The sequence below is a fragment of the Lontra canadensis genome, unplaced genomic scaffold (assembly GCF_010015895.1).
Source record: "Lontra canadensis isolate GAN:19392208 unplaced genomic scaffold, GSC_riverotter_1.0 scaffold96, whole genome shotgun sequence".
NCBI lineage: Eukaryota > Metazoa > Chordata > Mammalia > Carnivora > Mustelidae > Lontra > Lontra canadensis.
In genome coordinates, this window is record NW_022631090.1 from 2,850,557 (window position 1) to 2,865,294 (window position 14,738).

A 14,738-nucleotide genomic window follows, 5' to 3' on the forward strand; every position below is an offset into this window, starting at 1 on the left:
GAATCACTAAATTGTACCCTAGAAACTAACATAACACTGTATGTTAACTATACTGGCATTAAAATAAAATTGAAAAAATAAAAATAAAAAAGGCTTTGTGGATGTCAGATGCTACTTCTGATTAACTGTTTTTTGAGTGTTTGTTGTTTCCCTATAAAACTTGGCCAGGTACTGATTTCTTCTCCCTGAGTATCTGCCCATGACCCTTCCAACCAAGGCGTCCAACTTTCTCCCAGTCCCTTGACTTGAAATGATTTAAAATGAAAACAGCCCTTTTTCTAAAGCCCTAGGAACAGATGCTAGGCTACTTGAAATGAATGTCAGCGAAATGGCCACAGCGGCTCAACTTTAGACAACCTTCTTACCTGCTGCTGTGCATGGGCCACTCGGAAAGCTCACCAGAGACATTAGAATGGCAAGCCAGGGAGATCTGTCCAGTGGCCACCGCCTGCCTCCCTCCAACTAAAGATGCTTCACACCTGATAGCTAGAAACCATCTCCCTGGCAGCTCTCAGGACTCAGGACAGGGGGTTTATCCTTTCCCCCAACCACGAACGTCTATTTTCCTTTTGTTTCCAGAGAAATGTCGCTTATTAGTTCCATGACCGCTTGCATAATATAGGCCTAAGTGTGAAAGCCCACCTGCCCCACCGCCTCCCGAAATGAGACAGCCATTTAACTGAACTGAACTTCTCTAAGACTACTGCATGAGATGAGGAGCACACCTTTTCCCTAAGGTCCACAACACAACTCCGGCTACAAGGGAACAATGCACACAATCTGTGTGATGTTTTTCTAAGAAAAATCTTGGTCTAAAGGGGGATCTCCCCACTACTTCTAACCAGATCTGGAGGAGCCGTGTCTTGGCAGTTGGAAGATAAATCTGTTGATTTAAAAATTTGGTCCCCCCTTTCTCTAGTCACAATCCCAAGGAACCCAGTCACTGCACTAACCCCCTTAAACCTTTTCATCAAACAAAAAGGGAATCGACACCTCCTGCCTACCAGGAGGATAGAATCTGATGTTTATTGGGGAGAACGTTTTTACCCTGGTGGGGAATCAGGGCTCATGAACACATGAGGAAGAATCTTTCTATCACCTTAGGCGTGTTCACCAACAAAACTGCTCTTGTCACGGCTGCCCAACAAAAAGAAAATAGATTTGTTAGTCTAGATAGTTGTTGGTCACAAGGTAGCAATTACATTGCTCGAGACTATATTATCCATGCAAAATAAGCTCAGATATGTGCCATTTCTAACCAACCTGCAGTGTTTAGATAATCCTTCTGACCTAAGTAAAACTCACTCAGATAAAATCAGAGAGTGTGCCACTTGGCTGCCAGGAATTTCCCCAGAGGTGTGTGGAAATTGACTGGTTTATTGGACACATTTCCTGGAACCCTGAAGGCATTAGGTCAATGGTACAGGGACTATTAAGAATTGGGTTATCTTTACTTTATTTATTTTACATTAACTAGATATATAATAATCAAAAATGCTTTCCAATATGGTTCTAAAATAATCAAAAAAGGAACTAATATATTGGTTTCGCCAAATGTCCATATTAAGCCAAGTACCAGGAAATTTTCTAACAAAGTACAAAGTTCCCTCATTCCTCAAATCTAGAAACTGTGCCCTTTTCCAGCAGGAAGCAGCCAGAGTGTTCACTGTCCCAATTCCCTCAAGATCGAGGAATGACTATAAAGCAAGGGAAAGTGAAACCATGCCCATAAGGTCAATGAGGTTGAAACGAACAGGAAATTTCGAGCTTATTTTTCAGAGACCTGTTTCTCCCGAATTAGCTACTCTTTCTTTCCAGACCCCAACAACAAATCCACTAGCCCCCTTGGCAGAGGCATAAACTGAAGGTCATGGGTATGGTTTCAGCCTATGAACAAGCAAGGCTCTGTATACATTCCTTCCCGGAGATAAGGAGCCCGAGACCCCATCCAATTTATACTGGTTCACAGAATTTGCACCTAGCCCCTCACCTTGTCCTAAGATGACCTCCTGAGGGCAGGGGCCAAATTTTGTCTCACGTTAATGTTAAGTCTCTACCCCAAAGTGAAATGAGATGTATATTACGTGTTTGCTCAACGCACAAGCTCCGTCTTTCCTCATTAAGAGTCGTAAATCCGCCCCCCTTCCTTCGTATGTATGTATTCCCAATAACTATGATTATTTGAAAAAACAAAAAGAAAAACCAAAAACCTAAGAAAAAACCCTGTGCTCTCTCCCTTCGGGGAGGTGGATGTGAGACTTGCCCTCCTGTTGGTTCGGCTGCCTCTCAAATAAGCACTCTCCTTCCTGTACACTCGCTGTCTCAGTGACTGGCTTTGCTGTGCGGTTGCACCCATGCTGGGTTGGGTTAGGTACCTCATGCTTCTATTTAAAACATGAAGAGGCCGTCTATAAAAGATGTATGATTTCAGGCAGATTTAGCTGAATACAACCAAGACTATTTTATACTTTTTGCATTCAGTCTCTGAAATTGTCATTGGAAGCAAAAGTTTGGCAAGATAAGTATTTTGTGGCACAGGAAAACTAGGATTTATACATTGAAGCTCATGATTATTGTGTATTATCGAAATCATCAATTGTTTGATTTCCCGCCTCAGTCTAGGAAAGTTATGAGGACCCAGCAGGTCCTAGAATTTTATTCCATTTTTCATCTGATTGTGATCCAGGTTGACTTTCCCCATTATTGCTTTTACACAGTGAAATGTACAATGACAAATTATTTAAGTTGCATTTTCCCCATCAGTACATTCAGAAAGTGACTAAGAATAACAGCTTATTGGCTGAAATACTTTTTGAAATAGTGAATTTTTAAAAAATTAGGATCTGTACCAAAGAAAATTCTGGGAGCCCAGTGACAGTAGTATAAAAAGTGTGGTATATTAATAATACTATAACTGACAAAGCCATCTTCAGGAAAAAAAAACAGTAAGTGCCCTGTTTTCAGGGTCATAACCTTAATTTTGTATCTGTTAATAGGCCATCTGTCATTTAAAACTTTATAGTGTCTAGAGTTAACTATAAGAATGCTCTTCTTGGTGGAACTGGGGGGCCTGGGTGGCTTGGTGGGTTAAGTGTCTGCCTTCAACTCAGGTCATGATCTCAGGGTCCTGGATCAAGCCCCATGTTGGGCTCCCGGGTCAGTGGAGAGCCTGCTTCTCCTTCTCTGTCTGAACCTCCCCCTGCTCATGCTCGTTCACTCTCTCCCTCTCTCTCTCAAATAAATAAACAAAATCTTTAAAAAAAAGAATGTTCTTCTTGGGGAAAAAAATTTTTTTATTTCAACCTGGTAGTTAATATTATCAACTAGTGAGTAGAACCTAAATAGTTAATTTAAAAGAATAAATTATAGTAGACTAGTTAGGGAAATAGCGGTGCTTATATACCTCTGATAAAAGCATAAACATGTCTACAGGTTTTCTGAGAGACAAGGAACTTATATGGCAACAGAGTTGGAAACAAGCCTTTAAAATATACATTTTCTTTGACTCAGAAATTCCATTTCCGGGGATTCATACTTACTGACTAACTAACTAACTAACTAAATAAATAAATAATTGAGTATACATGACAATATGTTACATTTGTTTATAGTGTGTTGCTAGGGAGAGGAACTCACCCTAAAATCCAACAAAGACTTAAGGGGATATTCCTCTGCTGGAATACTATTTAGCTATTGAAAATGACAATGCAATTCTTTATCTACTGACTTAGAGATATGTCACTGATGCTGACAGGCTGGGTACGTATACCATAAACAATGTAACATTACCACCAAAGATACCACTACTAGAAAGTGATTTTTTTACTTCCTCCTTTATAATTTTCTGTACTGTCTGGTATTTTATGATGAATATACATAACCTAATCAGGAAAATAATGTCTTCATTTTTTGGGAGGGAAAGCAAGAGGGTAAAACTAGGTTAATAGCTTCCTCATAAACATGAAGAGTTGGGTGCCTTGTTGGCTCAGTTGTTAAGCATCTGCCTTCGGCTCAGGTCATGATCCCAGGGTCCTGGGATCGAGCCCCACATCGGGCTCCCTGCTCAGTGGGAAACCTGCTTCTCTCTCTCCCCCACGCCCCCTGCTTGTGTTCCCTATCTTGCTGTGTCTCTCTCTGTCACATAAATAAATAAAATCTTAAAAAAAAAAACCACACAAACATGAGGAGTTCACCGTTTCTCTCTGTTCCCTTGGAAAGTAATTTAATCAGTTTAAAATAATCTTTTAAATTAAAAAAGGTAGCAACCACAAAGAAACAGCTGAGATGAGAGAAAGAGGACACTGGGCGAGTGTTCAACAAAATTTTGGAAGACCCAAAGCAAACGGACTAGCGGTAACTGATGGAGAGCTGAGGGACTTAAAGCTCACTGCCAAAAAAAAGAAAAAAGAAAGCTATAAAAGCTCACTGACAACAGAGGACACCAGCGAGAGGCAAATGGACCTCTTGAGCCCATGCCTCTGAAGACAGAGGTGAGGGATACACTGAAAAGAGAGTTCTGGCCCTCGGCCCTTTTTCAGAGGACAGCTCTTCTCCCTCGCCTTGCTCTTCCCCAAGCAGGATGGCAACAGGTTTACTTTTTGGAAAGGCTGAACTAGAGAGACTCTGGACTCCAAGGACACTAGGTATGACAGAAGGAGGGAACAGAGCTGAAAACAAAAGGATGCTGTGAGGGTAAGAGCCACCCACCCCACCCTTAGCCCCTTTCCAATTTCTTCTTTTTGGGTCCCCAAATAGGCAGTCATGCTACTATCCTCCAGGCAAGAGACTCAAGAAATCTTTACAGAAATGGGATGACTTCAGATACTAACTTTGAATAACCTCTCAGTGAAGCCCAGTGAGCTCTCCAAACACTATTTTAGTGCCTCATTCTCAAGTATGAATGGACAGCCAGGGATCCACGGGTATAGGAGAGGCTATGAGCAAAGCAAGCAGGAAGTGGAGCTTGTAGGAAACGAACAATAACAGGAGAAGAATACGCAGAAAAGGAATCCCTTGAACATCCTTGGGAGAATAAGAAGCAACACAGTGAGTGCATTCATGAAAGAGCAATAGGATGCTATTAAAAGAACATGAAGGAAAGAGGAAAGAGCTCTTGAAAATTAAAAATCTGACACTGGAAGTTGCAAATTCAATAGACAGAGAGATGACAAAGTGGAAGGATTCTGCCAGAATATAAAACAAAAAGGACAAGATAGAAAACAAAAGGAAAAAAAGGATAATAAATCTAGAGGATGAAAACAAGAGGTCCAACAGCCATATAATAGTAGTCTCAGATAAAGACACAAACACAGAACTTGGGGTAGAAAAGCCATGAAAAGAGCGAGCAAGCAAATAAAAAAAGATGAATGGCTGTTTCCCGGAACTAAAGGGCAGAGATCTATAGATTGAAAGGGTGCACACCAAGTAACCATAAGCAATGGTTAATAAATAAATTAATAAACGATAAGAGATAAATGATTATTTATTATTTATGATAATAAATGATAATAAATTAATAAATAAATGATAAGATATAAACAATAATAATTTATTATTATTTATTATTTATGATAAACGATAATAAATAAATTAATAAACGATAAGAGATAAATGATAATAAATAATTTATTATTATTTATTTACGATAATAAATAAACGATAATAAATAAATTAATAAACAAATGATAAGAGATAAACGATAATAAATAATAATTTATTATTTATTATTTACGATAATAAATAAATTAATAAATAAACGATAAGAGATCCACACCAGGGCATCCCATCATGAACTAGCAGAACAAAGACCATTCCACACACAGGATAGATGACCAGTTAGCTGGGATATTGTAACATGCAACAAAGAACTAGGTAAGTTTTTCTACTATATGATATTTAAGGATCTTTCCAACATACAAATACATTTACATACATATATATATATTTATATACACTCACACATACATACATATATACACACTAATGTATATATATAATATGTATATGTATGAAATTTGTATATATATATTTATATATATATATAAATTTTTTCAAGATGCAGGTTTTAAAAACCCTGTATTAGGAAAATAAAACAGAGAGAGGTCTCAAAGAGCCTAATGCATAAGACATCATTAAATGACTTCTAGGTACTTAGTAGATTAAATGACTTCTAGGTACTCAGTACACAAGCAATTTCTTACTTACTGGCATTGGCGGCTTCTCTAATTTCTTTCAGTATTTCAGCTTCCATGGCAGGATTATTGCAGATATCAACCCAAGATCCTTCCACTCCTTTCTGTTGTGCCAAAAGTGTCAACCTTTTCTGATTAGGAACCACAAAACTAATCACATAGGACTGATCACTAAAAAATTAGAAAATAACACAAAATGGAAATTAAAACATTGAGAACAATTATTTTTACATTATCGACTAGAACAGTACACATAATTTCAAATACATGTTTCTGTTAAGTGTTACAGTTTCATTAAGAAGTAATAAAACCCACGGCACCTGGGTGGCTCAGTCAGTTAAGGGTCTGCCTTCAGCTCAGGTCATGATCCCAGGACCCTGGGATCAAGCCCCACGTTGGGTTCTCTGCTCAGAAGGGTGCTTGCTTCTCCCTCTCCCTGCCACTCCCCCTGCTTGTTCTCTCTCTCTCTGTTAAATAAATAAAATCTTGAAAAAAAAGAAGTAATAAAATCCATAGCACTGGCATAAAGATAGACATTTAACCAACGGAACAGAACAGAAAGCCCAGAAATAAATCCCTGCACATACAGTCAAATGATGTTCAATAAGGGTGCCATCACCACTCAATGGGGAAAGGACAGTCTCTTTAACAAATGGGTGTTCAGAGAATTGGATATCCCTTTGTAAAGAAATGAAGTTGGACCCTCAGCCCGCACTACACATGAAAAATAACTCAAAAAGGATCAAGGACTAAACATGTAAGAGGTAAAATCATAAAATGTCTAAAAGAATATGTAGGGGAAAAGATTCATGACACTGGATTTGACATGCTTTCTCAGATATGACACCCAAAGCAGAGGCAATAAAAGAAAAAAACTGATAAATGGGAGTACAATAAAAATTTAAAATTTCAGCGTATCAATGGACATAGTCAACAGTGTGAAAAGTCAATCTATGGAGCTGGAGAAAGTATTGGTTAGCCATATAGCTGATAAGAAGTTAATATCTAGACTATATAAAGAATTCCTGCAACATAACAGCAAAAAAGAAAACCCAAGTAACCCAATTAAAATATGGCCAAAGACCTAAACTTATAAAACTCCTAAAAGAGTATGGGTAAGCTCCTTGACATCAGCCTTGACAACATGTGTTGTTGGATTTGGTACCAAAAACAAAGGCAACGAAAGCAAAAATAAACAACTGGCACTATATCAAACTAAAAAGCTCTGCACAGCAAAGGAAACCATTAACAAAACGAAAAGGCAACGTACGGGGTGCCTGGGTGGCTCAGTCAGTTGAGCATCTGATTCCTGATTTTGGCACAGGTCATGATCTCAGGGTCATGAGCTCGAGCCCCACATTGAGCCCCACATTGGGCTCCTTGCTCAGTAGGGAGTCTGCTTGAGATCTTCTCTTTCCCTTTTCCCCTCCCCCTCAAATAAATAAACAAACCAATCTTTTAAAAAAGGCAACCTGCAGAACCTGAGAAAGTATTTGAAAATCATTTATCTGGCAATGGGTTAATAACCAAAATGCACGAAGAAGTCCTGCAACTCAAGAGGGAAAAAATCCAATTAAAAAATGGGTTGAGGGGGCACCTGAGTGGCTCAGTTGGTTAAGTGACTGCCTTCAGCTCAGGTCATGATCCTGGGGTCATGGGATCAAGTCCCACATCGGGGTCCCTGCTCAGTGGGGAGCCTGCTTCTCCCTCTCTCTCTGCTGTTCCTCCCCCGCTTGTGCTCTCCCTCTTGCTCTCTGTCAAATAAATAAATAAATAAATCTTTAAAAAAATGGGTTGAGGGACACCTGGGTGGCTCAGTAGGTTAAAGCCTCTGCCTTCGGCTTGGGTCATGATCCCAGGGTCCTGTGATTGAGCCCTACATCAGGCTCTCTGCTCAGCGGGGAGCCTGCTTCCCCTTCTTCTCTCTCTGCCTGCCTCTCTGCCTACTTGTGATCTCTGTCTGTCAAATAAATAAATAAAAATCTTTATTAAAAAATGGATTGAGAAAGCGAATAGACATTTTTCCAAAGATGACACGCAAATGGCCAGCAGGCACATGAAAAGGTGCTCAGCGTCACTCATCATCAGGGAAATAAATGCAAATCAAAACCACAATAAGATAATATTTCATGCCTGTCAGTATGGCTATCATCAAAAAGATAGGAGATAACAAGTGTTGGCAAGGATGTGGAGAGAAGGGAACGTGGCACACTGTTGGTGGGAAGGTAAATTGGTGCAGCCGCCATAGAAAACAATGTGGATGTTCCTTAAAAAAAAAAAAAAAAAGAAAAATAGAATTACTGTATGATCTAGCAATCCAATTGCTTGGACAAAGAAATATAAACCCAAAGGATATGAAAAGATATTGAAGAGATATCTGAATTCCCATGTTCACTGCAGCATTAGTCACAAAAGCCAAGATATAGAAACAACCTGTGTTCGTCAATGGATGAATGAATAAAGAACATGTTGGGTGTGTACACACACACAAGGAAATATTCAGCTAGGAGAAAGAAACTTCGGCCATTTGTGACAACACAGATGAACCATGAGGGTGTCATATTAAGTGAAATAAACCAGAGAAAGACAAATATTGCATGGTATCACATACATGTGGAATCATTAAAAAAAAAAAAAGTGAAACTCAGAGTAGAAAAGTGGTTGCCAGGGACTGGGGAAAATAGGAACAAGTTGGTAAAAGGGTACAAGCTTTCAGCTAGAAGACAGATAGGGTCTGAGGGTCTAGTGTAAAGCATGGTGACTACAGTGGGTAACACTATATTGTGTAACTACAAAGAAGAGAGAACAAATTTTTAACGAGCAAAGGACTTGACATTTCTCCAGAGGTGATACACAAATGGCCAATGAGCATATGAAAAACTGTTCCATGTCACTAATCATTAGCGGGGAGATAGCCCTTCACACCCATTAGGATGACTCCTATCAAAAAAAGAGAAATAAATGTTGGTGAGGATGTGGAGAAATGTGAACCCTTGAGCAGTGTTGGTAGGAATGTAAAAATGGTGCTGCAGCTGTGGTAAACAGTATGGTGGTTCCTCAAAAGATAAAAAATGGAATGACCATATGACCCGGCAATCCCACATCTGGATATATATCTGGAAGAACTAAAAGTAGGATCTTGGAGAGAGATTTGTATAACCATGTTCATAGCAGTAGGATTCACAATAGTCAAGAGGTGTAAGCCACCAAAGTTGGCCATTGATGGATGAATAGATACACAAAATATGGTCTATACACCAAATGGAAAATTTTTTGAAGATTTTATGTATGTATTTGAGAGAGAGGAAAGAAAAGAGAGGGAGTATGAGCCAGGGGAGGGGCAGAGGGAGAGAGAGAAGCAGAGTCCCTCCTGAGCAGGGAGCCCAACATGGGGCTTGATCCCAGGACCCTGGGATCATGGCCTGAGCCAAAGGCAGATGCGTAACCAACTGAGCCACCCAGGTACCCCCATCCAGTGGAACATTACTCAGCCTGAAAAAGGAAGGGAAATTCTGACATCTTCTACAATATAGATGAACCCTGAGGACATTATGCTCAGTGAAGGAAGCCAGTCACAAGAGAAATACTGTATTATTCTATTTATATGAGGTATCTAGACTAGTCTAACAGAAACAGGAAAGAGAATGGTGGGGGCCAGAGACTGGGGCCAGGGAAAATGGCGAGTTGTTTAATATCTAGAAAGTTTCAGTTCTGCAAGATAAAAAGTTCCAGAGACTGACTGCACAATGATGTGAATATACACAACACTAGTCAACTATACACTTAGAAATGGTTAAGATGATAACTTTTATGTTCTGTGGGGTTTTTTTTACAGTTATATTTTAATTTTATTCATTTATTTGACCGACAGAGATCACAAGTAGGCAGAAAGGCAGGCAGAGAGAGAGGTGGGAAAAGCAGGCTCCCTGCTGAGCAGAGAACCTGATGTGGGGCTGGATCCAAGGACCCTGAGATCATGACCTGAGCCAAAGGCAGAGGCTTAACCCACCAAGCCACCCAGGCGCCCCTACAGTTACATTTTTTAAAGGGTGTGATAAAGCCCCTAAAAATAAACCCTATTAACACAAAAAGAAAATGGTCCAATCCATTAGATTTTTGACTTAGAAAACTTGTAATAGCTGTGTAAACTTCCTAGGAAAATTACTTCACAACTTATCTCAGTTGTTAAGGATGTTCAATGAAGTAAGTTCTGTGGCACAGCTAAGTAATTTAGCAAGACGTTGTAGGTGTTGAATAATTAGTTAAAATGTCTCCATTAGGGACACCTGGGTGGCTCAGTGGGTTAAGCCTCTGCCTTCGGCTCAGGTCATGATCTCAGGGTCCTTGGATCCAGCCCCACATCAGGTTCTCTGCTCAGCAGGGAGCCTGCTTTTCCCACCTCTCTCTCTGCCTGCCTTTCTGCCTACTTGTGCTCTCTCTCTCTGTCAAATAAATAAATAAAACCTTTTTTAAAAAAAATGTCTCCATTATCTTGAATGATCTTCAGGCTGGTGAACTTTCAGAAATGTTTAACATTCCCCAGTGCTGATGAAATGTTGGAGTTTCCCTTATGATTAGAAATGATCAAAATGTCTTCCAGTTGTCCTTCTACCGTGAGTACAAGGAAGCACAAATGCAACTTTTGAAAAATTACCTTTTGGCAAATGCACAGATGTTGTCTATAAGTGGACAATTCTTCAGTGCTGCTTCTACTTTTCCCAGAGATACATATTCTCCTGCTTGCAACTTCACCAGGTCTTTCTTACGATCTGTAAGATGAAAAATGAGGAATGTTAAGTCACCCACAGTCCATTTTATTAAGGTATGCACAATTCTGATTTTCTTTCACTCTCACTGCCTTCATCTTGACTGACAAAGAGAATTCTTCTAAAGTCTCCTAAAATCTTCTTATATATAATGCTTGCCCATGCACAACACTCAAAAAGAAAACACCTAGCTGAAGAAGTACTGGCTAAAATGTTAGACCCCATACAGAATGCTTCGGTATCTTACTATAATCTTAACCACCATAATCAAGTGAATAGAAGGAAAAGGATCTCAGCGCACTTGATTTGAATGGGTGGTTTGGCCCATTATAAGCCATGTGAGCCTGGGCACGTCAGCTGACCTCTCCAACTCTCAATTTGATCAGAGATATTGACACAAGCATGTAGCACAATGTCAGGCATAAGGAACACAATTAATTAATGTGAATTCCCCATTTCCCATATTTGACATCATCTTGTTAAAACGACAGGGCTCCTGGCATGGGATGGCATGGCTTGAATAATCATCCATTGCCTTACGACTTTCGTACGAGTGCCGGCTTGCCTACCTCTAGCCTAACCCACTCTATATGCCCATAGAAACTACCTTTGATCCCAGGGCAAATAAGGATCAAGGGGAAAAAAAAAGGCAGGGGAGGGAAAGGGATTGGTTCGAGATTGAACCATGCTTACTGGGGATTTTCCCAGCAGATCTGACTTCTAGATGAAGAACCACTTTTCCTGGGAGATCTCTAACTATATTCAGGTCAGGCATGGGTCCAGGGACAGATTTAAATGGACCACTGGAGATACAACTGAGGAAATCTGATGGCTTGAAAAGGACTGGACTGGGACCCTACAGACTGGTCCTTGCCAGCTAGCTCGTTGAATTTTACTTTCAGGTTCTGCCTGCTTAAAGTGAATAGCATAAAGGCTCTCTTGGAGTTCAAAGTCTATCTCAGTTGGCTCAGTGAGGGCAGTGTCAAACCAACCAACATTCTCAGAAGAATGGACTGCTATTGAGGATTTATAATTTTCTAAGGTTCAAGGATAACTGGGGCTATATAAATAGCCACTAGGTAAAGTAATGTGTCCACACTGCTTCTCAAGTGGGGAGGTAAGTGGTGAGGGATTCTATTCTGTGGTGTTCTATGGTATTCTATGTAGGGTATGTTACAGTAGATGGTTATACAGTGCCATGTGTAGTTGACCAAAAAAAAAACCCTCTTTTGTGCAATCTTTGTGTTCTTGCAAAACAAGAATACACTGACCTATAATCTGCAAACATCCATCAGGATGAAATTCTCCAATATCACCAGTACAAAACCACCTTTGGCCATTTTCATCCACAGAATAATCCTCTGCCGTTTTCTCCTCATTCTTAAAATAGCCCATGGAGATATTCTGTCCACCAATTACAATTTCACCTCTGGGGTTCGGCTTGTCGTGAACTGTATAACCGCCTGGAAGTCATTAAATGAAATTAGTTACTGTTCTAACATAGAATGTACTTGCATTAATTCTTAAAACTCTTACACTGTTTCTGTGGATCAAATTTTCTGTCACGTCCGGTGAGAATATTAGTTTATATTTATTCACATGGATGTGAGGACCATGGGTAACTGTAATTTCAGAAGCAGTAAGGAAGGCTCGATGATAATCACCAGCCACCAACTATGCCACACCTCCCCAATGTGAAAAAATTTTCACACTTCGAAATGGGCTTCATAGAGCTCTGTTAAGACAAAAGTACCCCCAGAAGGGTAATACTTGAAGCTGTTCTAAGTTACTAGTATGCGGTCATCAATGTATTTCAGATTGTTTCCCTAAAGACGTTTTATTTGCTTAATCTTGTTTAAATTTTTGTTAGTAACATACATAGCAGTATTGGTTGCAGGAGTAGAATTTAGTGTTTCATCACTTACACATACCCAGTGCCCATCACAAGTGCCCTCCTTAATCCCCATCCCCCATCCAGCCTCTCCCCCACCCACTTCCCTCCATTGATGCTGTTTGCTTTCTATCGTTAAGGGTCTCTTAGGGTTTGTTTCTTTCTCTCCTTTTTTTTTTTTTAAAGATTTTGTTTTAGACAGAGAGAGAGAGAGAGAGAGTGCACACATGTGTGCATGCATGAGTGGGAGGAGAGGCAGAGGGAGCAGCAGACACCCCGCTGAGCAGGGAGCCAGATGCAAGGCTCCATCCCAGGACCCCAGGATCATGACCTGAGCTGAAGGCAGGCACCTCCCTTTCTCTTTCTCTCTCTCTCTCACGTGTGCACGCATGGGTACGTGCACTCACTCTTTTTTAAGGTTTTAGGTTTTAATACAAGAGGGCAGGTAGAAAGAGGGAAAGGGAGGCCAGGAGAAAAAGGAGGGAAACTTTATTTTCTTAACTTTGCCTATGACCAGTCATGACTTTAAAAGTGAGAACACTGAAATAATTGACAATAACTCTAAAATATCTTACCACTACTCATTACCTGTTTATTACTGAATAAAACTTACTTGCTTACTTGAAGGGAAATATACAAAAATCTGAATTCATAATCTGAGATGTTGATTGGATTTTATATCCTAAAACAATTAAAGCTGCTCTTAAAAATTTTAAACTAGTCGGTATTTGAATTGGACGAAACCCACTGTACATAAAACATTAAGATCATTCTTATTCTAGAGAGCAGAGTTTCCTTCACAGCAAGAAAAATTCCAAATACATTTGCACAAATGGACCCACTCCCCCAAATGTATATTAAGGCTCGATGCCAGAAAATCAGAAACAAAAATTAGAGGCAAAATTTGCCTTACCAAGTTGAGGCAATATACCTCGTTTCTCTGATTTCACTGCCTCATAAACAACCCATCGAATAAAAACAATTATGATGCCGAAGCTCAATAGAGAAATTGTCCTAAAAGGTAACTAACCGGTCCTTTAAATTTTCAGTCTACGGCTCCATCCCAAGGTGAATATTCCCTTTTAAAACTGTAAGTTTCTAATTACTTTTGCTTCATCTGGCAAAGCCAGGCTGCTAATTATTTTGCAGTTAATGCAGCTAAGGGGTTGTTGGTGTGTGTGTGTGTGTGTGTGTGTGTGTTGATCAGTCACTCAATCCCCCAACAATCTGGGGTTTCATTTCCCAGCCCCAACCTCCTCACTAGCAAAGTTGAGCTTCAAAAGATGGGATATATCTCCTTCTCCAAACCTAGGGAATGGCCCACTAAGAATATTTTTCCTCTTTACCATCAAGTTTTCTCAAGTTCAGAATCACCACGCCTGTATTCTAGAGATTTTCTTTTCCTCTTCGGAACCTGACGATGTTACCAAGGAGAAAGCAAGCACTGGGAATGAGCAGCAGAAAAGACTCACACAGCACCACAGACCACCTAACACTTTAAGGACTGGGCGTCTTGAGGCTCAAGGTGGTGTGCAGCATATCTAGAGCCAGAGGAGCTTGTCATAAAATTCTTACCTTCCTGCCAGTCTTTTAGCTTAATTTCACAGCAAATGAGAGGGGCTCCAACTCTGCCAGTAGTATAGTCAGTAACTAAGAGGGAAAATGAAACAAAGATATTAGCATACCACATTTCAGACCCACGTGAGACCAGCAATACTGGAGTCCAAGCCAGAGTCTCACAGATGACAAAAGAGAGACCATCGTGAGTGCAGTGCAAAGTGCGGTCAGTGTTTCAATACTTCAAGCTCATTTCAACAGTGCAATCAATTCCAGCTGTTGTTATATCATTTTTGCTTCTCACGGGCTATATTTCAGATAATGAAGTACAAA

The 14,738-nt window shown here is 40.0% G+C and overlaps 1 protein-coding gene across 4 annotated transcripts in view; it reads right to left on the reverse strand.

Annotated features, from left to right (window-relative positions):
• Positions 1-14,738, reverse strand: part of ACSL4 (acyl-CoA synthetase long chain family member 4) — an 82,046-nt gene that overhangs the window by 5,779 nt on the left and 61,529 nt on the right. For all 4 annotated transcript variants that reach the window (XM_032837138.1, XM_032837135.1, XM_032837137.1 and 1 more), the window contains exons 12-15: positions 14,424-14,498; positions 12,229-12,420; positions 10,846-10,960; positions 6,205-6,362 (exon numbers count right to left, since the gene is read on the reverse strand). In XM_032837138.1, the coding sequence (XP_032693029.1) occupies positions 6,205-6,362; positions 10,846-10,960; positions 12,229-12,420; positions 14,424-14,498 (540 nt within the window). The remainder of the gene's footprint in view (positions 1-6,204; positions 6,363-10,845; positions 10,961-12,228; positions 12,421-14,423; positions 14,499-14,738) is intronic.